The sequence below is a fragment of the Phyllostomus hastatus genome, unplaced genomic scaffold, assembly GCF_019186645.2.
Source record: "Phyllostomus hastatus isolate PE091 unplaced genomic scaffold, TTU_PhHast_1.1 phas_contig_86, whole genome shotgun sequence".
NCBI classification, from domain to species: domain Eukaryota; kingdom Metazoa; phylum Chordata; class Mammalia; order Chiroptera; family Phyllostomidae; genus Phyllostomus; species Phyllostomus hastatus.
The window spans coordinates 80,404,932-80,431,876 of NW_025333977.1; the positions used below are offsets into that span (position 1 = coordinate 80,404,932).

At 38.9% G+C, this 26,945-nt stretch overlaps 1 protein-coding gene across 3 annotated transcripts; it reads left to right on the top strand.

Annotated features, from left to right (window-relative positions):
• The first annotated feature begins 1,349 nt into the window (after positions 1-1,349).
• On the top strand, positions 1,350-25,304 carry CD200 (CD200 molecule). Of its 3 annotated transcripts, XM_045852104.1 has the most exons (6): positions 1,350-1,498; positions 11,075-11,156; positions 14,106-14,426; positions 16,737-17,009; positions 18,142-18,249; positions 24,025-25,304. In XM_045852104.1, exons 1-6 carry the CDS (start codon positions 1,487-1,489, stop codon positions 24,030-24,032), a joined length of 804 nt encoding a protein of 267 aa, XP_045708060.1. In that variant the 5' UTR covers positions 1,350-1,486; the 3' UTR covers positions 24,033-25,304. The 3 variants fall into 3 exon arrangements, with proteins under 3 accessions (XP_045708060.1, XP_045708061.1, XP_045708062.1); XM_045852105.1 differs by lacking the exon at positions 11,075-11,156 and having other exon boundaries at positions 1,385-1,498; XM_045852106.1 differs by lacking the exons at positions 1,350-1,498; positions 11,075-11,156 and having other exon boundaries at positions 14,209-14,426; positions 16,742-17,009.
• Positions 25,305-26,945: the final 1,641 nt, after the last annotated feature.

A 26,945-nucleotide genomic window follows, 5' to 3' on the forward strand; every position in this document is an offset into this window, starting at 1 on the left:
TAGAACAGTTTGATGGTTGCCAGAATGGAGGGGGTTGAGGGACTGGGTGAAAAAGGTGAAGCGATTAAGAAGTACAAATTGGCAGTTACAAAAGAGTCACAGGGATGTAAAATACAGCATAAGGAACATAGACAATAATATCATAACAACTATGTATGGTGCCAGGCGGATACTAGTCTTATAGAGGGGATCATTTCGTAAGGTGTATAAATGTATAACCGCTATGCTGTACACCTGAAACTAATATAACATTCAACGTCAACTGTCATTGAAAAAGAATAAAAAAAGGAAATATACCCATGTAGCCATATTTATAAAAGACAAAGTGGAATTCAATGTTTTTCCCCCCCACCAACACTTTGAAAATTAACTTACAGTCTTCTTGCATACAGAACTGCCTTGTGACCTTTAATGTCACTTTGGTTCTCTTTGTTTTTTGTCTCTCTTTTTCATTTTTGAAGCTTTTAGATTTTTCTTTTTGATTCTTTAATTCAATCTTTTAAATTTCATTATGTCTATAAGTTGGCTTTCTGTTAAGTATCTGTTTGAAACTCCATGAGTCTTTTACTCCTTTTAATATGTATATTTAATGTTTCTGATTTCCTGAAAATATTCAGTCATGATCTTATTATTTACAGCCTTCAGATTCACAGCCCAGTGGATCCTTAAGTAAAAGCTCTTTCCTAGCACCTTGTCAGGGGTTGGTGGTAGGAAAACAGAAAAACTTTAGATGAACGTTTTATTGACCTGTTTTCTTTTTCTTTTTCTCTTCCTTTTCTTTTTTTTAAGAGACAAGAACTCTGGAACTTGTTAAAAATAAGAATCCTTATCATCAATGCAAACGGGAGGAAATTCCTCACAATAAAGAAAAAAGAAAGTCACATGATGAAAGGAGGGCTTATTAGAGGATTTATTGCTTGAATATGTAATTTGATCTAGGATAAAAATAAAAATAAATGTACATTTGTTTTTTAAAATGTTTATTGGTTAAATTCGGCTTCAAAACATTTTTCATTTTTATAGGCAAATTTGGAGAGATAGAGTAACACTTTTCAAAAATCTTGATTTCCTACACTATTGCTGAACACTGTAGACTGCCATTCCTCCAAATGCTAAGGCAGTTAATCCATGTCTCTCCTTCCTCCATTTTTTTCTCTCTTTTAAAAATTAAAATGGACCAAAGTGTGTTTTTTAAACATAAGATTGCAAATGTTACGAAGATAAGAAAGGGTGATAAATAGAGGCTTTGACAGCTACACCGAACTCACCTGCCCCTTGACTCTTTTGCGCTTTTCTGGGAGCTGGAGGACTTAGCGCGTGAGGGGCGGAGGGGGGCGGGGGCAAGGAAGCAGAGGTGGGCAGCAGGCGCAGCTGCTAGCCTCCCAGCGTTTGTCGGCAGAACTCGAGGAGCACTGCCTGGGCCGGCGGCGTTAGATCTTCTGGACTTTCCAGCTGAAGCTGGCTACCCTGCTCGGCCAGGAGCAGGATGGAAAGGCGGGTAAGAGAGACTGAGCGAGGGAAGAAGGGCGCAGGGTGGGCGTTGTCGTACCGATGGCCTCGGGTGGCAGCTGGCTGAGTGCGCGGGGCTGACGCCGGCCCCCTTTCTGGTCTGAAGCTGAGTTTTCCACTTGGGATTTCCACGTGAACCTTGCTGAAAAGCTAATTTTGTTTTCCCAAGTGGTCTCCCGTCCTCCTGACATTCTGGTTCTGTTTCAATGCCTTAAAAAGGATGCTGCCAGCCGGGGGCTTCAAAAGTCCATCTCTCCATCCAGATCATTGTCATCCGGGGAGTGGAACTGGACCCGGCGGCGCGGGTCCTCGGGGCAGGCTGCCGCAAGGAGGCTCACTCGCCCTGGCTGGGAGCCTGACTCGCTCTCGGTGAAGACTAGGAGAAAGCAGTCTCTTAAACTGTCCCAAGTCGGAGAATGGCTCCCTGTTGACACAGCTGGGTGGGGCTGCAGAATTCAGGGCTAAGGACCCTCTGGCGTCTCTCTCCACCCTCTGGGCCTTTGCTTGCGAAACAATAAAGGATCAGATAAATCGAGTTAAAACCCTGATATCTAGGTATCTAGGAGAGACAGGCATCTTGTTTATTCGGCATCTGTTTCTATGACATGAAATGAAGGGAAAGATTTTCATTTACATTGGCATAATTGGTTAAACATAAAATAACAATTAAGAAAAATAAAATCCCATTGCAAGTAATGCCTCAAGATAATTTTTTTCATGTATAGTTCATTGGCAAGACCACACAGCCAGTTATTTCAAATGTCTTTCTGAACAAAGGAGAATGGTGGCCATTGAGCTCATGTTTACTGCGTGTGGCACGCTCTTAATCTTAACAATTATCCTTCAAAGGAAAACTTATTACCTGATTTTACAAGTAAAGAAACAGGCAGAGGGGTTGATTTTTCCAAGTCCATGTGATTATATGGGGTGGGATCAGGATTTGGACCTAGGAATTTTCAGGAGGAAAGGTATGAACAGAGGTGATGTAACTGGCAAGTATGCAGCTGTCAGGTAAAACCCAGGCTTCTGTGAAACCTGGCCCTCTTGGAGGTAGAAGTGCACTTTCTTCATGTCCATTGTTGTATATATGATTTCAATAATAAATTTAGCTACCTAACACATATTAGCATTTATTGTGTCTTAAGCACCATGGTAAGTGCCTTAAATGCTTAATTCTTATGGTAACCCAGTGAGATAACATCATTTATTTATTTTTTACCCTTCTCAATATTAGCTATTGTAGTTTTTCAATTATCATTGATATTCAATATTATTTTATATTAGTTTCATGTGTATAGTTAGACATTTGTATACCTTATGAAATGATCCCCTTGATAAGTCTAGTACCCATCTGGCACCATATATAGTTATTACAATATTATTGACTGTATTCACTATGATGTACTTTACATCCCCATTACTCTTTTATAGCTGATGATTTGTACTTCAAATTCCTTCACCTTTTTTTACCCAGTCCCTTAACTTTCTCCCCTCTGGCAACCATCAGTCTTGTTCTATGTGTATATGAGTCTGTTTCTATTTTGTTGGTTCATTTATCTTATTCTATTTATTCTATTTATTTATTTATAGAGAAAGGAGAGAGGGAGAGAAACATCAATGTGTGGTTGCCTCTGGCATGCCCCCTACCTGGGACCTGACCCACAACCCAGGCATGGGAATTCCTGATTGGGAATTGAACCAGTGACCCTTTGGTTTGCAGGCTGGCACTCAATCCACACCAGCAGGGGCTATTTTGTTCTTTAGATTCCACATACAAGTAAAATTATATGGTATTTGTCTTTCTTTGTCTGACTTACTTCACTCAGCATAATACCTACTAGATCCATCCATGCTATCACAAATGATGACTTCATTTTTTTCCTGGTCGAGTAATATGTACACATGTAGCACCACGTTTTTATCCACTTGACTATTGATGGTCACTTAGGTTGCTTCCATGTTTTGGCTATTGTAAATAATGTTGCAATGAACATAGGGGTGTGTGTATTCTTTCAAATTAGTATTTTGGGATATATATATGTAAAATCTATGTGTGTATATATATACAGAAGTGGATATACAGAAGTGGAATTGCTGGGTCATAAGGCTGTTCCATTTTTTATTTTTTTAACAGAAACTCCAAACTGTTTTCCATTGTGTCTTCACCAATCTTCATTTCCACCAACAGTGCCTGAAGTTTCCCTTTCTTCCACATCTGTGCCAAACATGTGTTTGTAGATTTATTAATGGTAGCCCTTCTGACATGTGTGAGGTGATACAACATTGTGGTTTAATTTCCATCTCTCTGACAGTAAGTGACATTGAGCATCTTTTCACATGTCTATTGAGTACCTGTATATCCTCTTTGAAGACGTGTCTTTCAGGTCCTCTACCCACTTTTAAATTGGATTATTTGGGGGTTTTGGTGTTGAATGAGTTCTTTATAAATTTTGGGTATTAACCTCTTATTGATGTATCATTGACAAATATGTTCTCCCAATTAGTACATTGTCTTTTGGTTTTGTTGATGGTTTCTTTTGCAGAAACTTGTTAGTTTGATGTAGTGCCATTTATTTATTTTTTATTTTGTTTCTCTTGCCTGAAGAGATATATCAGAAAAAAAATACTACTGAGAGCAGTGTCAGAGAGTTTCATGCCTATGTGCCTTAAATGCCTAGTTCTCATATGCTTAATTCTCTTAATGATTAATTCTATGTTTTCTTGTAGGGGTTTTATGGTTTTAACTTTTATATTTAAGTCTCTAATCCATTTGAGTTTATTCTTGTGTATGGTGTAAGAAGGTTGTCTAGTTTTACGTTTTTGCATGCATTTATTTAACTTTCCCAACACCATTTGTTGAACAGACTGTCTTTACCCCATTGTTTATTCTTGCCTTCTGTGTCAACATATTAATCGACCATGAAGATATGGGTTTATATCTGTTCTTATGCCAGTGCCATGATGTTTTGATTACTCTAGCCTTGTAGTATACTGATACCAGGTAGCATGATGTCTCCAACTTTGTTCTTTCTCATAATTGCTGTAACTATTTGGGGTCATTTGTGGTTCCACATAAATTTTTGGATTATTTGTTCAGTTCTGTGAAATGCCATTGGTATTTTGATAGGAATTGTGATGAATCTATAGATTCCTTTGGGTAGTGTGGACATTTTAACAATGTTGATTCTTCTTATCCATGAACATGGTACATGCTTTCATTTATTTGTTTCTTCTTGAGTTTCTTTCTTCAATGTCTTAAAATTTTCTGAGTACAGGTCTTTAACTTCCTTGGTTAATTTATTCCTAGGTATTTTTTCAATGCAATTGTAAATGGGATTATTTTCTTAATTTCCCTTTCCAATAGTTCATTATTGAGTCAAAAAAGTACAACTGATTTCTTCATATTAATTTTGTATTCTGTTGCTGTACTGAATTTATTTATCAGTTCTAGTTGTCTTTTGGTGGAATCTTTAGAGATCTCTGTATAATAGTATTTGTCAACAAATAATGACAGATTTACTTCTTTCCAATTTGGATGCCTTTTATTCATTTTTCTTGTCTGATTGTTGCGGCTAGGTCTTCCAATGTTATGTTGAATAAAACTAGTGAAAGTGGACTACCTTGTTTTGATCCTGATATTAAGAAAAACACATTTTTTGCTTTTCCTCATTGATTATGATATTACTGTGGGTTGCCATATAGGGCCTGTATTATGTTCCCTCTGTTCCCACTTTGCAGAGAGTTTTTACCATTAATGTGTGCTAGATTTTGTCAAATGCTCTTTCTGCATCTATTGAAATGATCATATGATCTTTACCCTTTTCTTTGTTTCATGTTAATTGATTTGCAACTATTGAACCTACCTTGCATCCCAGGAATAAATACTACTTGATCATGGTCTGTGATCTTTTTAATGTATTGCTGAAATTGGTTTGCTAATTTTTAATAGATTTTATTCATCTATTTTTAGACAGAGGGGAAGGGAGGGAGAAACAGAGGAAAAGAAACATAAATGTGAAATAGAAATATTGATCAGTTGCCCCTTGCACATGCCCCAACTGGGAACTGAACCCACAACCTAGATATGTGCCCTGACTGGGAATTGAGCCAGTGACCTTGTGGTTTGCAGGAAAATGCTCAACCAACTGAGCCACACTGTACAGGGCTATAGGTGATATTTTCTTATTCATTCAGCTGCCTTATGCTTTGTGATTGGAGAATTTAATCCATTTACATCAAATGTAATTATTAATAGGTACATATTTGTTGCCATTTTATTCTTCAAAAGTATGTTCCTCTTTTTTTTCTTTTATTTCTTCTTTCTCAACAAGTTCCTTTAACACTTCTTGTAATACCGGTTTGTTGGTAATGAACTTCTTTAGCTTTTTCTTCTCTGGAAACTATTTTTCCTTCAATTTTAAATAATATTCTTGTTGGGTAGAGTAGTATTGGTTGTATATCCTTGCTTTTCATCACTTTGAATATTTTATGCCAATCTCTTCTGGCCTGAAAAGTTTCTGTTAAGAAATCAGCTGACAGTCTTTTAGAATCTCACTTGTGGGTAACTAACTTTTTTTCTCTTGCTGCTTTTAAGATTCTGTCTTTGTCTTTATCCTTTGTCGTTTTAATTATAATAATCTTGGTGTAGGCCTCTTTAGAGTTACCTTGTTTGGGACTTTGTGTACTTCCTGGACTTGTATATCTATTTCCTTTACCAGTTTAGGAGAATTTCCAGTTATTATTTCTTTAAATAGGTTCTCAGCCCCTTGTTCTCTTATTATTCTGGTATCCATGTGGTGCAAATATTGTTGTACCTGATATTGTCCCAGGAGTCCCTTAAATTATATTTACTTTTTTAAATTATTTTTTCTTTTTGTTGGTCTGAATGAGTATTTTCTGTTATCTTGTCTTCCAAATCACTAACTTAGTCCTTGTGGGAGGAACTCCATCCAGCAGAATCCTCCTGTCTGCCGAAGATGAGAAATAAGTCGTCCAGGACACAATCTTGCTGTTCTAGCAGGAAAGCGGGTGGCAATTCCCTCTAGTGGAGAACACCAAGAGCCTTTCTCCCAAATGGCTTTTATTGGGAATGGTATGTGTAGGTGTATACAACATACATGCATAGTTCATCAATCAATGTCAAAAGACTATGGTCACACAAAAACAGGTATTATCTATAGATAACAATTGAAGGAACACAGGGATTTGTCATAAGGCAGGGTCTGTTAGTCATGCTGATGCCAGAGGGTCTTTAAGATGTGTTTCATGAGATAAGGAGTTTTACTCCTTATGCCTTGACCTTAAATACCCCGTTTATATCACCAGGGTTATACAAAACAAAGCAGAGCAATCTGCAAAGGATACCATGTATTTATCAGGCCTGGTTAGAGTCAGGTCATGCTTGCCACCTGTGTTTTTACTTGGTTTTCCAGGTAGACTTACTAGCCCCTTTCAGGGCTTTTTCTCATAGGGCTACAGTCTTGGAAACCACACAGAGTGGTCCCCAACAAGTTCCCTGCTTCATGTAATCTGCAATTGATCTTTCCAACGTATTCTTCATTTCAGTTATTGTATTCTTCATTTTGGTGGTTCTTTTTTATAGTTTCTATGTCCTTCTTTCATGCTTACTATATTTATGTTGAAATTCTCAGTAAACTCCTTGAGCATACTTACAACCAAGTGTTTTGAATTCTGTAGATAGTAGTTTATTTGCCTCCATCTCATTTAGTTCTTTTTCTGAGAATTTCTCCTGTTCTTTTATTTGAGACATGTTTTTTGTTTCCCTGTTTTGGTTGCTTTTCTGTGTTTGTTGCTGTGTGTTAGGTAGATCTGTTACATCTCCCATTCTTGGCAGGGTGACCTTATGTAGCTGGTGTCCTGTGGGGTTCAGTGATGCAGTTTTCTTAATTACCTGAGACTGGTGCTCCAGAAGTATCCCTTCTGTGGGTGGATATGACCTTTTGTAGTTGAGCCTCGATTGCTGTTGGTACATCATTGTGTGTAATTGACCCTCAGGCTGATTGTCTATGAGGATTGGCTACCAGCACAGCACATGAAATGGAGCAGGATTTGCCCTCATGGTGTTTGGTGCCTGACGAAACTACCTTTTGGGTGTGCCACTTATGAAGCTAATTGAGTGGTGCTCTGTTGTGGTCTAAAGCCAGTCACAGGGTGTGTTGGTTCTGGGGTGTCTGGAGGGATTGGGCTCTGCTTCACGTCAATGTCAGACTCTGCTACAACCAGACAGGTTACCTGTTTGGAGCTACAAAACAATCTCCACTTGGTGGCTGTCTGTGGCAAGTCTGAATGTGTGTGGGAGAGGGCTGCCACCAGTACTGAGCAAAAGGTCCAAGGCAGCCTAAGACCTGCTACCACCCACCATTTGCCCTAAAGCTCAACTGCTAAAAGAGCCTTAGGCAGTATGCAAATTGCATGAGGCAGGGTTACAGGGAGTCACCGGGATGGTGTGAGGGGTGTTCATCAGGTTAAGACAGATTCGATTTGGTGCCAGTGCTGAGCCTGAGGTTACTCAACAAAGTCAACACCTGCCTGGGGCCTGCAAACATTTGCAGTGGGGTGGGGTCTCAGAGAGTTGTCAGAATGGAGCTAATGGAGTTCACCAGGCCAGTACAGAATCAGGTTTGGTCATGTGAAGGAAGGGCTCCACACTGGGAAAGAGGCAGTCATCCCTCCAACCCTCACCATGAAGGCACACAACTCACTTTCTTCCTGTAGTTCTCTGGCACTTCCCAAGCTTGACCAGACATGGAGAGTTTTTAAAGAAAGAGTGAAATTCAGACCCAGGTTGATTGCACCAAAAGAGCCTCCAATGATGGGTGATGTGTGAATTGGGTGGGGTGGGATATGAGGTAGTCATCAGTGTGAAGCTAGTGGAGTTTACAAGGCCAATGCAGAATGAGGTTTGGCTGTATGGGGTGGGGGAGGACTCAATACAAGAAAGATAGAGCCTGTTGGCCCTGTAGGAGGAGTGCTCAACAGAGACAGTGGTTAGTGTCTCCCCAGAGCTCACAACTCAGTTTCTCTCGACATGTCTCTCACACTATCCAGCCTTCCAACCCCTTAGCCACTGTCACTTTGCTGGAGCCCAAGGTGAGTGCCTGTGAATGAGACTTTGTGTGCAGGCCCTATAAGAGGATGGCCTGGGTTTCTAGCAGCCTTCTCACCCAGATGAAGGGAATCTCTGCTGATTTTCATAATCAGACGTTATATGGCCTTCTCTTCTTGACTTTGGTGTTTTGGGCTGGGGAGCCCTGTTTGGGGCTGAGATCCCTTGCACCTCAGGGGGACCTCTGCAGCTGATATTCCCTCTAGAGTCTTAACCACCATACGTGGATGGGATCCAGCCTGTTTTTCATCAGTGCCTCTCCTACCAGTCTCAGCATGGCTTCTTCTTTACATCCTTAGTTTTATGATTTCTGTTCAGCTAGTCTCCAGATGGTTCTCCAGGTTGATTGTTCTATAATTTAGTTGTAATTTTGGTGTGATCCTGGAAGGAGGCAAGTATAGCATCCTCCTACTCTGCCATCTTCACCAGATCCTCAACATCAGCACTTATTTAGTAATTATTTGTGTCTGTTACTATTCTAGGAGTTCTACATATACTACCTCATTTAATCTGTTACTGTTATTTTTTTTATCTTATGCAGGTAATAGCATTTTTCCTAATTCATACATCTAGTATTTCTGCTAGCCTCAAGTCAAATCAGCAAGAGCAAATATGCATAGATTTAATAACAAGGCTTTCCTTCTAATTTCCTTTGCCTCCATTACTGTGTCTTTGTTTCTTAAACATTGCTGGCTCCCACTTTACACATCTTGTGTTTTGGTGTGTGTCTGCTTTCTCTCTTGTCCTAAAACACAGATTTTCACTATGAAAGACAACCCATTCTGTATTTCTCATCACAGCCTTTGCTAAAATTTGGATTTCCACATGCAAGAGAGTCATGTCTTGTTTTGTTTTTAATGGTGAGCAATTAAAATGTCAAAGAACTTTTAGTTTCAGGCACCAAACTTGTTAAATAGCAAGAGCCTAAGCATTTGAGTTTTTAAAAGCCCAAGAACACATGTTTATTCCAGAAAGAGTTAATGGGAAGAATGGAGGCTGATAGAAGCACTAGCTTTTCTGACCTTAGAGGAAATAAATATTTTTTTAGTCTGGGAGAGCAAAGAGGGACTGACTAATGTCTAGACTCAGACAGCACTTCATGTCCTGAAAAGGTGGCCCTGTGCCCATCCCCCTGGGATGGGGAATTCAGGAAGATGCTAAATAGAATTTACAGAGAGGGGTTGAAATCTAAGAACAGAAAGCATCTGTGCCTTGCTTTCCTGGGGGGAGGGGGCATGGGTAGGGAACAGTGGGAGAGATTTGCCTACCCATCATGGCAAGGACACAGTAAAACAGAGGTGGCTAGATACACAGGAGTGTAGGCAGAGAGGCTTGTCACACTTCCCTTTGCCCAGCACAGGAAGAATCCAGGAGCACGGAATCAGGAGAACAGGAGAACATGTGACAGAACGAGAGAGAACACCTTGTAAACACAAGATTTAATTGCACAGACTGATAATGCTGATAACTTTAGGTGAACACAGCAGCCTTAGGGATTGCCAGCATAGACAGATATTGGTTACCAAGGATGAGAAGCACCCAGGAATATAGATGCAATGCCAGAGACTGGGACAATAGTGAAGTGTTGTGTTTGCAGACGCTGAATTGACAGATAATGCAACACTGACTGAAACTAAGTCTCTACCTCTAATTGGAAAGGTAACATGAAGTTCAGTTAAAGAGAAATGCATATTTCTTACTTTTATTATAGAAAAATCTAGAAGTAGCAAAAAATGTGAGGAAAAGTTATATTTCTCGCCCATATCCCTTATAATGAACACATACATGTAGACCAAGTGAAAAGATCCGTGGGGCTGCTGCACAGAGGAATTAATCTCTCTACAATCTACCCACATTTTATAGCAAAATGATACCCAGAATAACATTCCCTTAAATACCAACATGGTATGTAGAAAAGTCAAGGATTTACGCCCAGACACATGAAAATAAAGCAATGAAGAAAAAAAGAAAGCATTTACTGGTCTTTAAGAAGTACAATTTATATAAAATTTGCAGTCAGTTGTTATTGACAAGTCATTCCACTAAGTTACATTAGTAATATTAACAGATGTGGATTATTTTGGAGGTGGGTGGTCTCTAACATTACAGTCTCCGTGTATGTATGGCAGTTTGTTTTTCCCAGAGACCCTATGCCTTTGGGATTTTGCTCTTCACCATGGTGGCTTTAGGAGCAAGGCCTCAAATTGCTAGGGATTGACGTGATGAAGGAGCCACAATATTGCCTTTCCCTTTCTATATCCTGAGCACACTCTGTTATTTCTTTCATTTATAGTTTCTGGTTCTGCTTCCTCAACACCAAAGTTCCCTCGTAGTTAAAACTTGAGCTGCAACATTCTCTGGGATAGCGATGAGACTAAAGCTTCCTTAGCTTTGTCCACATCCAAATGCCCATATTTGTACTTTGCTCTCTGTCTTCAGGTGTTCGGGAGGTCCTTCTGTCATCTGTCTACCTACAGACTGATTTGGTTCTTGGCAGCAGTGATGCTATGCAGGGCACAAGGTAAAGATACTCAAATCCCCTGGGTGGAGCCCAGGAAACCTGATTCCTAGAGTGGAGACATTTTGGCCACTGTTGTTTCTGCTGTGCTGGTTCATTTGTCTGTATGAATTATTTAAACGTATAATTTGATTGGAGGGGTGGGTGTGGTTCTTCCTGCTTCCCAAAACATTTTTGTTCTCAAAATGAAAGAAGACTTTGCTATTTAGACACTGTTTCTGTAGGTAAAACTAGGCATGAAAAATTCTAAATTAAGATATTTTTTACATATTGAATCAAATAACTTTTGAGACAATAATTACTGATGTTTGTAAAGATATGGGAATGCTTGGGGGAGTATGAATGAATACAGCCTTTGGGGAGGTAATCTGGCAGTAAGCCTTAAAACTGGGTGTGCCCCTCTTTTACAGAAAAATATAGAAAATAATGAAACATAAATGTTATATAAGTTCACATAGTCTATTATAAAAAAAACATGCCTGTGCTGTCCACTAATCTGCTGCATTTCCTAGTTGTGCCAGACTTTGCTTCTCTGTTCCATTGGAGGTCACCCACCCCTCACTTTACTGCTGGTCTTTTATCACCTGTGTGACACTGAGCTCCTTAGCCTTCACAGGTAAAGAAAGGACAGACTTCATACCACCTGCAAAACAGGATTTACTGACTTACTGCGGGCAAAATTCTATATAAGAAGTAAAGAGTTACAAACATTCTGCTAAATGGTTTCTTTATAATTAAAGAGAAAAATCACCTAAGAAGTTAAAACTCTAGCTTTGATCCCTCTCTACTCTCCATTCTGAAAGCAGCAATTTCTTCAAATCCCTGATTTGCAGAATCTTAACAAACTTTTAGGCAACCCAGTCCCAACAAATATTGTCCTCAGAACTTCTCACATCTATCAAGAGCACATCACACAAAAACTGGACTCAAATGATACTCAGGGGTTCCAATTGCATTTGTTACTATGTCCATCTTTTTATGCCTGATATGGTTGAGGAGGGGTTGTTGAGCGAATATTGTTTGTTTGTACTGACTTCTTTTTTCTAATTACATTAGCCAATATTTTATCTATATTATTAGTCTTAAAACAAAAGATTATGGTTTTTTATTGTCTCCCTTTTGTGTGCTATTTCATTAATTGGTGATTTTGCCTTTGTTAATGAACTCCTTTTCCTTTTTCTCTTTTTTTTGTTTTTGGTTGGAGGTGGAGGATGTCAGGAATTCTGTGTGTATTCATTTTTTAATCTCTCTTTTTTTTCCTAATAAATGAAGTAAGGATTAAATATTGCTCTCTCAGATCTGCTTTATCAATTTCAACAGACTTTAAGGTATTATATTCTCAATGTCATTTATAGTAATTTATAATTTTTGCTATGACTTCTAGTGTAATTAGTTAAAAGAAACATGTCAATTTTTGATTTTATTGTGCTGTGCCTAGTTCAAGGTCATAAGATAGCACATATTTTTGTGTCCTATTTCAAATTCAATTTTGGGTAATATTTCATGTGTCTTGGAAAAGATTGTTAATTGTCTTTTGGGTAAGAGGTTATAAATGCTTACATATGTAATTTAAATATAAATATTTGTTTTTCAAATCTTCTATGTGTTTATATTTGACTTTTTTCCTTTACTTTCTTTTTTAATATATGAAAGTAAAAATTCTGAGAGAATATGGAAATTCTCCCATTATGATGGTGGATTTATAATTTTTTTTAGTTCTATTAGCTTTTTATATTTTTGAGGTTTTTTAGATGCATAAAGATGTATGATTAATATATCTTATTTTAGATAGTTCCTTTTATTATTTTGAAATATATGTATATTTTATATATATATATATATATATATCTTACAGTGTTTTTGCCTTCCAGTCTCCCTTTTCTCTTCTTTTAAAAGTCTTATTGAACTGATGTTGAAACAGTTCAGGTCTTAGAGATCTTCTTTAATTCCTTCCATATCTTAATCCCTTTGTGCTGCGTTCTGGGAGAATTCCATGACCTGGTCTTTCTACATACTCACTTACTCTTCAGTAATATCCATTCTGCTAAGTTCAACCAATCTCTGTAGATTTTATATATCTTATTCTCTACATCTCTAATTTTTACTATTTACAATGCTGGCTTCTTTTTATACTTAAGATATCACACTTATTCTTGTCCAAGTATTTATTTATTTATGAAATCTTTCTTTATTAGGTATGAATTTTTGAACTTGTAAATTACGTTTACCACACCTCTTACATTGTGCTAACTTTCACAAATGTTTAGCTATTTGTTATTATATTGAGATTCCCATTGAATAATCTATTTTGTCAATAAGAGTAGCCAGCATTGGAAGGGGAAGACATTACTGCCATACCTTATATTCTGCACTGCATTCAGCAAAACTGGGGCAATGTATAGACTGCTGCTTGTTGTCAAAGCTTTCTGCTACGGCCAGCCTCCTGGAACCTTGTCTGAGTTATGTTGCTATATTCACTCCAGCTTCCCGGAGGCAGACACCTTCCTTTGCAGGGCGTGTGTGTGGCATGTATATGGCTGTTAGATCTTTATTCATACTAATTACTCCGCTTATTGTCCATCAGCTCTTTCCTGCTCCTGGCTTCTACCTCTCCGAGCATAAACTCACTTGGTACTGCTTCTCTCTTTTCTGACAGTTTCTACCTTCAGCCTTTTCCCACTACTTTCCAACATATAGAGATTCTTCACATAATTTTTTCACTGAGAATTAACTTCTTGTTTGTCTATTCTGCGACTTTTAAAGATGGAAAAAATATATTTGAAATTGTATTAACTTAGCAACATCATAAATGTAGATGAATGTTTTCTTTGCATTTTCTTTATCTTTTCTATATTTGACTTTGATCATACATTGTTTTTAGTCAGAAAAACATGTATTTATATAAGTATTAAATTTTAAAATATACTTTTTTGTGTGATTCCATGATGAAAGTGCTGACCCAACACAAAAGAGAGAAGCTGAACACACCTGCGTCCTTACAGTGCTTTCTGGAATCTTCCCAGGAAGTCTTGATTGTGACATGGCAGAAAGTCAAGGCTGTAAGTCCAGAAAACATGGTCACCTTCAGCAACGAACATGGGGTTGTGGTCCAGCCTGCTTATAAGAATAAGATGAACATAACTGAGCTGGGACTTCAGAACACAACCATCACCTTCTGGAATACCACTCTGGAGGATGAGGGGTGTTACAAGTGCCTCTTCAATACCTTCGGTGCCGGGAAGATCGTGGGAGAACCCTGCCTCATGCTCTTTGGTGAGAATCTCTGAGAATACTTTTTCTCTGACTAGAAATGTTATTTTCAAGAATGTTTGGAACATGGTGGTAGTACCTAGTTTTTCAGGGTCCTAACCCCAGAAATGCTTGTTAGAAGATTCTTAGCCTTTCATGTCCACTGTAAATATGACTATGTTACTGGAGAGTCCATGGAGCTACACTGAATTTCTGCCTGGAGTTATCTTTGCTTTGAGGAGTCCTCTTGTCAGCAGGAACAAATTAAGGGCTAGGGTAAAGACAAGTTCTCCATAAGCAGTGATAGGATGCAGACCTGGCTTTGACATTAGCAATCATGTGACCATAGAAGAGTCTGGTCCACTCTTTGCACCAAAGTTGATTTCTCTGCAAGAAGTGTGACATAGATTAACTGTAGTGTCTCTAATAGCTTTAAGACTTCTGGGTGTAAGATCAGAGCCAGGGTGGGCTAGCCTGGGGCCAGTTATGGTGGGCCCTCTCTTTTTGTTTCAGTGCAGCGCTCTTAGGGTTGATAAGGGGACCTTGCAGTACAGGCTCTTCATACCTGATGTCAACTAGAAAATTAACTGGATAATAAACATATTTTTAAAAATCTAAGGCCTAGTTAGACAAGATTCCTTTCCTCTTAACTGACACATAGCTGAGATAAAGAATTGAGAAGTAGGAATGAGGGGTATCTGTGGAGCATGGCACTCTTAGTGGTGGTTTTAGGAGGGAAGAGACCAGCTTAGACAGGGTTATTAGGAGTGTTCACGTTGGAGTTTGAGCACACCAAATATATTGGACATAGGGCGAGAGAAGGCTAAGTGAATAAGAATGCAACAGAGGGATGATGAGTATATAAGAATACAAGGGAGGAAATCTTTCACTTATTAGACTATGATGAATCCTCTCTTCAGGATCTTACGTTGGGCCTTCTTCATATCTACTTCTTTCTATCTCTCTCAGCCTCTCTCTTGCCTCCCTCTCTTTCCAATCCTCCCTCCTGCTATCATTCCTTTCCTTTTTTCCTCTCTTCACTTCTTCCTCTCGTCCTCCCTCTCTCCATCTTTTCCCTCCTCCCTTCCTTCCTCCTGTCTCATTTTTCTTCTTTTTCCTTCTTGTGTCATATGTTTCTCATTTCTGTCCCTCTTACATTTTCCTTTGCTCATCTTTCTCTTTTTCTGCTATTCCCCCTCCTTTACTCATAATCTTTTTTTATTTCTTTTTGCCTGAAAATCAGACTCTTCTGAGTCTTCCAGCTAGTAATATTGCTGTTCTTTTCTACACTGACCTTTTCTAGACACACCGAGCTTTTATTTATCATTCTTTGATATACCAGAGAGCCCCCATCATCCATTCTCAGCCATAATCACCTTTATCTCTCTTTCCCAGTACTCATTGGTGTTAGTCATCTTGGCCTTCTTTGGACAGAGCCACAGGCCTTATAGCCCTATTTTCTCCAGCCCACTGCCACTCATCCTCCTCTTGAACTTCTTTACAGACCACTTTTTAATTTAGCACTGCCCTCTAGTTATCCTGTGGGCTACAAAGCCAACCACAGAAAGATACGTCTGTATTTTGTTCTGCAGAAATAAAATGTATTCCAGTGAAAATGAATCCATTAGTCAAAAGGGACTTTAAAAAGGGGAACAGGGTAAAGCTGGCCTAAAAATAATGTCCTTTTTCTGTAAGCTAGTTACGTTTTCTTAATTTCATAAGGTGATCTCCAAGGTCCTTCAACTGTCATTTTGTGATTTTCTGGTTATTGGCTATGAATTTCCAATTCGCATTTTGTATAGATATGCAACCAGGGATTTTCCAAGTTCTTCTGTACAACTTATTTCTTGGTTCAGTTCCAAAAAGAAAACTGCTGTCACTAAGCAGCAGTCCCTCAATGGGCCCTGTGCTCTGAAACTGCCCTGGTGCTTCTGATGGGTGCAGGCTACGTATATGGAGGTGCCCATTGGTGGTCGTTGTCAAACTATTTGTGAGTGATACCCAGAAAAAGGGAGAGATGCTTCATTGCTCATGAAAAAGGAAAACAGAATAATTGGGCTCAGGACTATTTGAGAGGGAAGACGTCCTTTGTCCATTCAGCTAATTCACCTACAAACTACAGAGAGGATTATTTGGTCACAGGGTTTTACTATGCCAGTCCCCATCTTGCAGATGAGAGAATTACACACAGGCAGAACGTAGAAGGCCTCAGTTGGGATGGACAAAATACCTTATCTATCTAGTCCCCATTCTGTCATTTTTCTTGGGAGAGTAAAAACTCAAGCAAGGTAACTAACTGACGGCAGTAAATCTTTTTTTTTTTTTTTGTCCCAGTACAGCCCACGGTATTCCTTCACACTAAATTCTTTGATGGCCGCCTAAATGTCACTTGTTCTGCCAATGCCCGCCCAGCCCCTTTGGTCTCCTGGAAGGTCTCTGGGTCAGGAATGGACAACAGTACTGAGACTATCTCACATCCTAATGGGACCACATCTGTCATCAGCGTCCTCCAGGTCAAAGACCCCAAGAATCAAGTGGGGAATGAGGTGATCTGCCAGGTCCAGCATCTGGGGACTCTGACTGACTTCAGGCAGGCTCTAAACAATGGTAAGAGAACGAACATGGGCAAAGATGGCTGTGGTCACACCTATGTACACACATCTGGAAAGTGGAGAGTGTTCTGCAGAACCTCTCAGCCTCTTAGCAAAGAAGCTAATGAGGAGAAAATGGATTAACTAGGGAAAGAAAAAATAGAGTTGAGGAAGCCAATAAAGCCAATGTTATTTTAGTAAATGTGGCATGGCTCCCACATACCAAATGCTGAGATCCATTCACTCACTTATTTTCTATGCTAATATATTACTGAGTATCTGTTGTGTGCCAGGCTTCGTAATAGTGAGCAAGACTCAGAGAGCATGTAATTGGAAAATATTGAAGTGGCTGAGCAATTGAAAAAGCTGCATGTTAAATGCTTTCATAAGAAAGCTATAGTGCAGCCCTGGCCAAGTAGCTCAGTTGGGTAGAGGATTGTCTCAATACCCCAAAGATGTGGATTTGATCTCTGGTCAGGACGCATACAAGAAGTAACCAGTGAATGCATATATAAGTGGAACAACAAATTGATGTTTCTCTCTCTTTCTCTCCCTCTTCCTCTCTCTCTAAAATCAATAAGCAAAAAAAAAATTAAGTTATAGTGTAGCAATATTCCTGAAAAACGATATGAAAAAGAATGTGTTTCCTTTTCAAAGAATGCCAAAAGTAACTTATAATGTTTATAATGATTTTTCCCTTTATAGTTCTCTGTATTTTCTAAAACTCCCTCAATAAACATATTACTTTAATGGAGAGATATGGCAAAAAGACCCCTAAACAAGCCTTGGTTCTACCACTTACTTTGTTGATTTTAGGTTTAGTTTCTCTGAGCCTCAGGGTTACTTTTTTTAATATTAGATAATAATGATAGTACCTAATTCTTGGGCAATTTTGAGGATTAAATGAGATAATACATTCAAAACTCTTATTACATAGTAATTACATAAAACATATTAGCTATTATTATCAAATGTTTTAAAGATAATATGTTATGAATATAGACATCAATTTGTATACATTTAATAATAATTTTCATTAAGAGCTTAACTCCAGTAAAAACTCACCACAACTATTGCTTTATTCTTTTTTCCTCAAAAGCTTCCTTTTATGAATTTGTTTTACCTCTTTTTCCCTCCAATATCTGCAGGCTTTTGGTTTTCAGTTCCACTACTGTTAAGTATTGTTTCCCTGGTAATTCTTCTGATCTTAATCTCAATCTTACTATACTGGAAACGTCGCCGGACCCAAGACAGAGGTGAGCTGTTACAGGAAGTACAAAGAAGGAAACATGATTTTTTAATGATAATTTGGTAGTCATATGAAGATATAAATAAGGGAATGGCAACGGGTGCTTTGTTTATTGTTTCCATATTACATAAATGTTCATGATATTTTGAAACAACAATTCAGTATCATTTTCTTGCAATTGTACATTAAACTGGATGTTTCTGCTTTTGATTTGCTGACATTGTTTAAAGGCTAATTGTTTTGTAAATTGAGAGTAAGGGCTGATGAGAAGAAATGTAGGAAATGTTTTCTGATGACTATGAAATCATATGATGACAAAACCAAAGAAAGGAGTTTGCCACCCATGCTGTATTCTTTCTATCCATTAATGAGGGGAGGAAACTATTCTCTTTTTATAGCATTCCATAGGCCAGCTATTCTACTTAAGAGACTGTGAAATTGTCCAGTGTGATCATTAATTAAGTAGTAGTTTCTGTGTTACACTCTGACTATGTCTCAAACATTTTAAGCAACATACAGGTGACCCACACGTATATAACTGTGTCATGTCATTCTCCCCTCATAAATTCCTCTCCATTCCCCCCAGCATCTATCACAGTGTCTTATGTATACCATATATAAATATTCATTAAAATAGTAAATGAATGAGTTAATGAATAGAAGGGCAGATTTAAAAACTGATTTTTTTTAATTTCCCTTTTCTTATTATAAATTCAGTACCTTGTAAATGCTGAGTCTAAAACATTGTGAGACATTATAAGACAAGAGATGCTATAAAACAGGAGGAGTCAGCTAGATGCTATAGAATCAGCTAGAGAGAGAGAGTTACGTTTCTTTGGTTTCTGGAGACATACATAATTTATTAAAGCCAGTGCAAAACTGCTGTTTATGTTGGGTGTGATGGGAATTTCCTAGGGTGAAAGGGTAAAAGTTTACTCCATCTCAGATGACTGAAAAAGTTAAGGAAGAAAAAAAAATATTGGCTTTGAGTGTTATTTTAGATGTCCGTTAAAAATCTCACTCAAATGCAACCTTTTTTTTTCTTTTCATTTTATGTCCCATAGACTAATATCTTTCAGGTTCTAGGTTTGTTGAGCACTTAATTTTGCATAAGACTTTTACAAATAACAGATTAATTCTTGTGGTTTTATAAGAAAGGCAAGAAATCTTGTGTGTCAATTACCCCTTCACAGAGTAGGTAAATGCATTTGCTCTGTCAGGGAGAGGACATTGCAGACCAGCTGATGTTATTGCACATAAATATAAGCCTATAGACCTCATGAGCAATCTGTAGAATGTCAAAAGCATTCTGCTTTTATCCGAACATTTTACTTTTCCAATTAGGAACTGAAGCCTGGAGAGGAAAGCTGACATTTCATCCCTCAGGTCACACAGCTTGTAGTTTACAACAGTTTTCAGCCTCCCTGGTCTCCTGACCGCTGCCAGGATGTTCTTCCAGTCAAGATGCCCTGGAATCCAGACTTCAAAGGCGCTGTTGTTTTCAGTTGCACTTACTTCATTCTGTGCTTGCTGTCACTGCTGTGTTCTTTTGGAAAGTTTAAGCAGAAAAGTACAAAGTGTTCAAATTCATTTTTAAAAGTCCCTTTTGGACAAGAATCATAATACAATCTATTTAAGCCTGAGGTGAATTCCACTAGAAAGGGGCATTTGGAAAACAGTATCTTCTGCCATTCAGTCAGTCACGGATTCCTGGGAAATATAATTAATTATTCAATGCCTAATCCAGTTCCTGAAACAAAGAGTCAGCTTATCTCTGTACCCAGTTTTTTTCTCATTTGTGGAATATAGTAGTTCCCCCTTATGTCAGGGGAATATGTTCCAAGGCTTCCAGTGGATGCTGCAAACCATACATAGTGCTGAATACTATAGATATTATGTTTTCTCCTATACATTCATACCTATGATGAAGTTTACTTTATAAACAAAGCACAGTAAGAGATTAACAACATCTAATGATAAAGTAGAACAGTGATAATAGTATACTGTAATAAAGTTATGTGATGGGGCATTATTACATAAAATAAGGGTTATTTGAATGCAAGCACAACAGATACCTGCAGCTGCAGTTGATCTGATAACCTAGATGGCTACTAAGTGACTAATGGGCCAGAAGGATATGCAGCATGGATATGCTGGGCGAAGGGGTGATTCACACGCCGGTGGGATGGCGTGCAGCCATACAAGATTTCATTACACCATTCAGAACAGTGAAAAATTTAAGTAGTAAGAGGTAGAAGGGGTCAAATATACAAGGGGGCGTCAAAAAAGGAATCAATTTATAAAAAACTGTGTATTCTAATGTGCTTAAACTTCAGTCACTTTCAAAGTGCTCTCCATTTGGTGCAATACATCTATGGAGACATTTTTTCCACCACTCAAAAGTTTTTGAACTCATCAATTTGGATGCCTTTTAGTGCTTCTGCCATTTTGTGTTTCACCTCTTCCACATCAGTTTTCCTTTGAGGACTTTTTTTCAGCCAGGGAAATTAAAAATAAGTCACTAGGGGCAAAATCAGGTGAATAGGGAGGGTGGGGCACAGGGGTCATGCCATTTTTTGGTCAAAACCACTGAACACTCAGCAGTGTGGGCAGGTGCACTCATAAATCATCCATTACAAGATGGGCAAATGCATTGAAAGAGTCTTTAAAAAAAATTCACTGAGGCCCAGTGCAGCCTCTCACAACAACTCCAGCTGGTACACTGATACAGGTAGGCTCTTAGAACACTCACCTAGTTGGAGAAGCCTGTACTACAAGGGGTCCGCCTTCCAGAAGATAATTCTGGTTTTTGGAGGGGTTCCCCCTCATATGATGATGGGAGGAACTTTGACTTAGGGTGGTGAACACCATGCAGCACATAGATGATGAATTATAGAATTGTATACTTGAAACCTATTTTATTAATCAGTTTCAACCCAATAATTTAATTTAAAAACTTGGGAATTGTTTATTTCTACAATTTCCTACATTATATTTTAGACTGCAGTTGACTTCAGGTGACTGAAATGGTGGAAAGCAAAACTGTGAGTAAAAGGGAACTGCCATGAGCAACCAAACCTGTATCAAATCTTGTGAGCGCTGGGAATGCCGTTGACTGATGATGTCTTCCTCACATATGGGCAACACAGTTAACTACACTTGTGTTTTGAGTGACTGGATTTTTTGGCTGGTTTCAAAAATTTTAACAGCCAGATCACTTGATCCCATATATCTAAATAGCTAGTAAAACCAGTTGTTTATGGACACTTAAATGTTCAAGGCTAAGGAAATGCTGGTTTAAGACCAAAATTTAAGTTGCACAACGTTGGAAGAAGGGGAAGAAAATCATTTTTATTTCTTCAAGTGACAAATTCTGATTGTCAGTCTGTGAAAAAAAAATGAATAGTCCTACTGCCTTTGCTTTCCATCTTTCCTTTTACTTTTGGTTATTTTTTTCTCTTTTTCTTTTTCATTTGTTGAAAACTTAAAACTTTTGGATGGGCAGGGAAAATGTCTCCAAGATTCTTGACTTGACTTGAAAAATGGTGACGTAACTAGAAACAGAGGGGAACTGAGTGTGTGTGGGGGTGAGCATGCATGCACTCCGTCTGTGGGGAGAGGAGAGGTGAAGTAGCTCTTGAACTCACTGAATGTGAGTAGACAAAGCGTAATCTCCATGAGCTGCTCAGTAGGGAGACACATCTGGTAGGTAAGGAAAATTTGTGAAGTTTCAACTCTTTGTTAGTTAAGTGACCTAAAAAAGCTCATTTTAGGTCAAAATCACTTATTGGCTGCTCACAAAAGCATAAGCAAATTGATAGTTTTTAGACAGAGGCATAATCTGTAATAACTACATTATTTTTATGAAGATCAACTCTGTTTACTTTTCTTGTGATTTTGTATAATGCCAGAGAGTATGATTTTGATTTTTCTCCACAGTTAAGCTGTCTAATGAAGGAAGGTATGATGAGTTAGAGGCAATTTCTCTTTGCACCATTCCTGAAGGGATCGTTGTAGTTACTTCTCATGAGACTGCAACAGTAAGATAATATGTTAATAGGTTTTCAAAGAACTTTTTTCTTTTATGAATCAATTCCTTTATTACTGAAATAGAAAATGAGAAAAAATTAAAATTTCCCGGGGAAATTTTCCACCATCCTATAATAGTTATTTCTTTTCTTATTATTGTTGTTCAGTTACAGTTGTCCCACCTTTTTCCCCATTGCTCTCCCCTGCCCTGCCCCCCCTCAGTCAACCCCCACCCCATTGTCTGTGCCCATTAAAACCAAATTGATGTCACAAATCTGTGCTTTCCACATCTACAATCAAGTTAATCTGGGTTTGAGAATAATCTTTTATTGTTCATTAGTCAACCCAAAAATGATTACATGCTTCTCAGAAACAGAACTTCACTTCAGGGCAGATCAGCATGGTCTATCACTTAATTTTTAGAAATTTTTATTTTGAGTAGCAGTTTTCTTTTGCTTCATTGACATAAGGCTGAACTAGAAAACAAAAGAAAATTTAGACAATCATATGAAAATCATGTTCCAAACTTCACTTTTTCTTCAAGAATATATCTATGTCATGTAGAAGTGTTTTGGTTTTTACCCACACTATCTGTATTATTACTTTGATTTCTTTCACTTCACTTCACAATAATCTATCTTACTAGTGGGCTCTTTGCAATGATAACAATGGCAGTGTGAGTGAAACACTACATCCTGGGCAGGGTCATGTTACTCTCTCCCATTTTAAACTTAGTACTCTGCCAGATAGCAGAGATGATCAATAAACAATTTGTAATGGGAAACTGGTGATTAGTTGGAAGGACAATACAAAAAAAAATGTGTTTCCAAAAATAATATAAGAATATTTTCTTGGCGAAATAATTATATTTATGCTTTCCAGATCAAAGTTGGATGAGTGGTAATTCTCATCCTTACCCCAGTTTCCTCACAGTTCCAGGAAGAAGAAATGTAATGCATTACGTAAGAAAAGTGTTAAGCAACCTTTACTGAAATCCTAGGTCAGAATTGCTGTGATAAATTTTGCATTCCAAGGCCTATTTTTCTACAAAATTTTACCCTTGAATGAGTGCAAATGCCACCTATATAAAAATTTCATGATATAATCTGGTCATGAAGTTACTAGTTAACAGACCTTTGACCCTGGGCATTCATTCTTGCCTGAGCTGTTGTGTGTCTTTTGCCATAGACAGCTCACACTGGAAATACTGGCAATGTTCAAACATGCAGAACTCTCCAGGGTTTGGTAAGAAATATTAAGATTACAGAGTGAGAAATAGCACCAAGACAAAATTCCAGGTCTTTTGTTTCTGTTTGCATGCTGTAGGGAGGCCCACGTCCTCCCACTTTCAGTGCTAGCAAGCTAATGGCCCTGGAAAGGATCTCCATTTGTCTTCTCTGTGACCATTCCTAAGCTTATGCCCAACAAGTCAGTATCTATGGGAAACAAAGCTCAAGATCTTATAAATAAAATACATATAGATCATTTGGAGTTCTTGAACATGTTCTTTTACTTGTAGTCTTAAGTGATTTTGCACACCTTTATTCCCTAGAATTACTTGTCTTTTAAAGAGAGTCACATTCCCTTCACATCACATTTCATCAAGCATGTCTAATTCCGTATCTTTGCTGAAGAAATTTGCATGAGGATAATTCTACATTTATTAATCTTTCTGTTATTTATCTTCTTAAAATCTATTAAGACAGAAATTATTAAGGTGCAAAGTTAAAATTTTGGTCTTTCTTTTATTCAGAGCCTTAGAAGAGTCACAGAACCCTGAACATGAGTCGCTGGTCTACTTGAATCTGATGCAGGAAGAAAGCAGGAGAAAAAGGGTCATCTCCAGGGACCTATGAGAGCAAAAGAGATGGAAATTAAAGACCTAAGAATTTCAAGACTTTCTACTGCCATCTAAGCTCCCAGTACCTGTGTAAGTTCCCAGAGGAAGTCATTCAACCTCTCAGGTCTGTTGTAGGAACTGATTTTGTAAAGCAGTGCAGTGTCATGCTACTGAATGGATGCCGGACTCAGAATCAGCGGCCACAGCTGGTGGCCGACTTCGCCTGAGACTGGCAACAACCCTGTTAATCACATTATTCAGGGAATGTCCACGAGGCATCCAGAAAATTAAGGAGTCGGGCCAGATCATTTGCCATTCTGCTCTAAAGAATGAAGGAATCCTGGAAAAAGGGAAAAAATATGAAAAAGAAAAAAATTGGGAAGGTTAAGGACCAAAGAACTTTTTTCTGCGATTACCTTTTGCTTTTCTGTGGCAGTTCCATCTCTTCTTCCCTGTTCTTAGGTTCATGAGTCTGTTTCCTTGTCACTTGCTATCTAGTCCACTGCCTGCTTCCTGCTTTGTTAATAGCTGCTCTCTCTAGAACCCTTGGTTTCACTGCTGTCCTTCACGTAGTGCTGTGACATTTACCACCATGAAAATGGGATTGAATTTATTGTGAAATAACATTGGTGACTTCAATTTTACTTACCTATTTTTATAGCAGAATAAATATTGTTAGCCTTAGATAGCAGCTCACACTTGTTTAAAAAAAAACAAAAAAGCATGCATTCTTTGTCCATTTGTCTCATAATATGACCTGGCCCTATTTTAGTCATTCTGCATTCAGACTAGTATAATGAAAATATATTATAAAAACAAGCATTGAGGATGTTTCCTAAGTAGCAATTGGCGAGTTCGAATGTTTTGTTTCTCCTGTCTTCTCTCTCACAAGTTCACTCTTCCCAGTAGTAGAGGAAGCATGTATGGGCGTGCAATTCCCTTTGTCCTAACTATATTGTTTTAACTAATGGAATAATTTTTGAACTCCTTAATAATCCTGAAACCAAATTAGTGATTTTTTTCAGTATCTTTTGCTTTCTTGTCTCTATCCAGTGACCTAGAAATGGAAACTTAAGTTGTTTTCACTGTTGAATTGGGTATTTATATATTTAGTAACCTTTTCAGGTGTTATTTAATTATGTATTATTTCTTACATTTGTATAAGATATTGAATTAAAAGTTTCAACTCTAAATATTTGTTTCTCTATATTCTCTTGGGACATGTGGGAAACATGGATGTTGATGATGGTTTTTGTAGTTTCCCTCCATGTGTAAAACCCTCCCCTCCACTCTCTCTCACCCTCTAAAGATGCCCTTGAGATTTCTGATCATTCACAGTGTCACAAATCAGATGTCCCTGATGTTCCTGGTTACCTCAGACAGTTTTGGATTCAGTAAGAATTACCACCTTGCCTCTGGTTTTGCAATATTTCTGGTATCTCAACTACCACATCAGGCAGGATAACTTAAAGCAGCAATTGTCAAATATTTAGGTCTTGAGACCACTTGACACACTTAAAGACATTATTAAAGACCCCAGAGACTTTTTGTGAAGTGAATTATGTCTGTTGATATTTACCATATCTGAAATTAAAACTGACAAATTTTAAATATGAAAATGTACAAGCCCACACTCTATGAGCCATCATAGTGATGTCAACATGACAGATCACGTAGCTCCTAGAAAACCCCACAGCACTCATGTGACAGAATGAGAGTGAAACCTGGTCATAAGAGAAACCCAAGGCCCACCCCAAGGAAATCAGTTCCTCATCCACTGGGTCCTTGGTTACCCTTTGTGGACCCTCCAGACCTTAGGAAGATGCTCCAGAGAATAGAGGCGGCCTTGGGGAACTGGGCTAAAAGGGCAGGAGTAACTGTGCCCTCCACCCAGCACCCCAGGGGTGAAACCAGCAGGGGTTACGGTGGGAGATGGTTGAATATGCATCCCACCCACAGCAAGGGAGTTGTCACATGCCACACTAAAGAAGATCTCCAACCTTGGAGAGGACTGGGCACTGAGGGCAGGTACCAGAGAAGGCCCAGGAAGAGGGTGGGGCTATTCAGGCTAGGGCATGCTTGGATGGCCACTGCCAGTGATGACCAGGAGCACCTGCCAACAGCACCTACCCCCTCCAAGGAGTTCACACTGAAGGTCAGGCTGGAGCTACCTTTGACCCTGAAGGAAGATGAGGACCATGACAGGCCAAGTGGGCCATGAGGACTCCCGAGGACAGAGTCCTGGCCCCAAGCAGCACTGGCTCCTGATGCTGCTCGGCCTGGCTGTGGCCACCCATGGCCTGCTGCCCCTGACGACAACATTTCAGAGGAGGATGCCAGACCCCTGAGACCTGGCAGGAGCAGCCTTTAGAGCCTGAGGGATTATAGGTTCCTATTGGCCTCTTGGGGACAGGTCCCAGGTGCTGACCTGATGGGTTTTAGTCTGGGCCTCTGTCACTGTGGTGTGTCCTCTGGGGCAGGACCCAGCTCCTCATCCTAGGCCAGACCAAGTTTGCACCCTTGGTTACTCCATTTCTGCCCTCCCCCAAGGAGCTCAGCAACAAGGCCACATTCTTGTGTCTCATCAGTGACTTCTACCCTGGCAGTGTGATGGTGTCCAGGAAGGCAAATGACAGTCTCGTCACCCAGCCTGTGGACACCACCAAGCCTCAAAACAGAACAAAAACAACTACATGGGCAGCAGCCACCTGAGCCTGATGTCTGACAAGTGGAAATCAAGCCTCAGCTACAGCTGCTACATCACCCATGAAGGGAGCACTGTGAAGACAGTGGTCCCCGCACAGTGTTCTTAGGACTCTGAGTCCTCCACCATT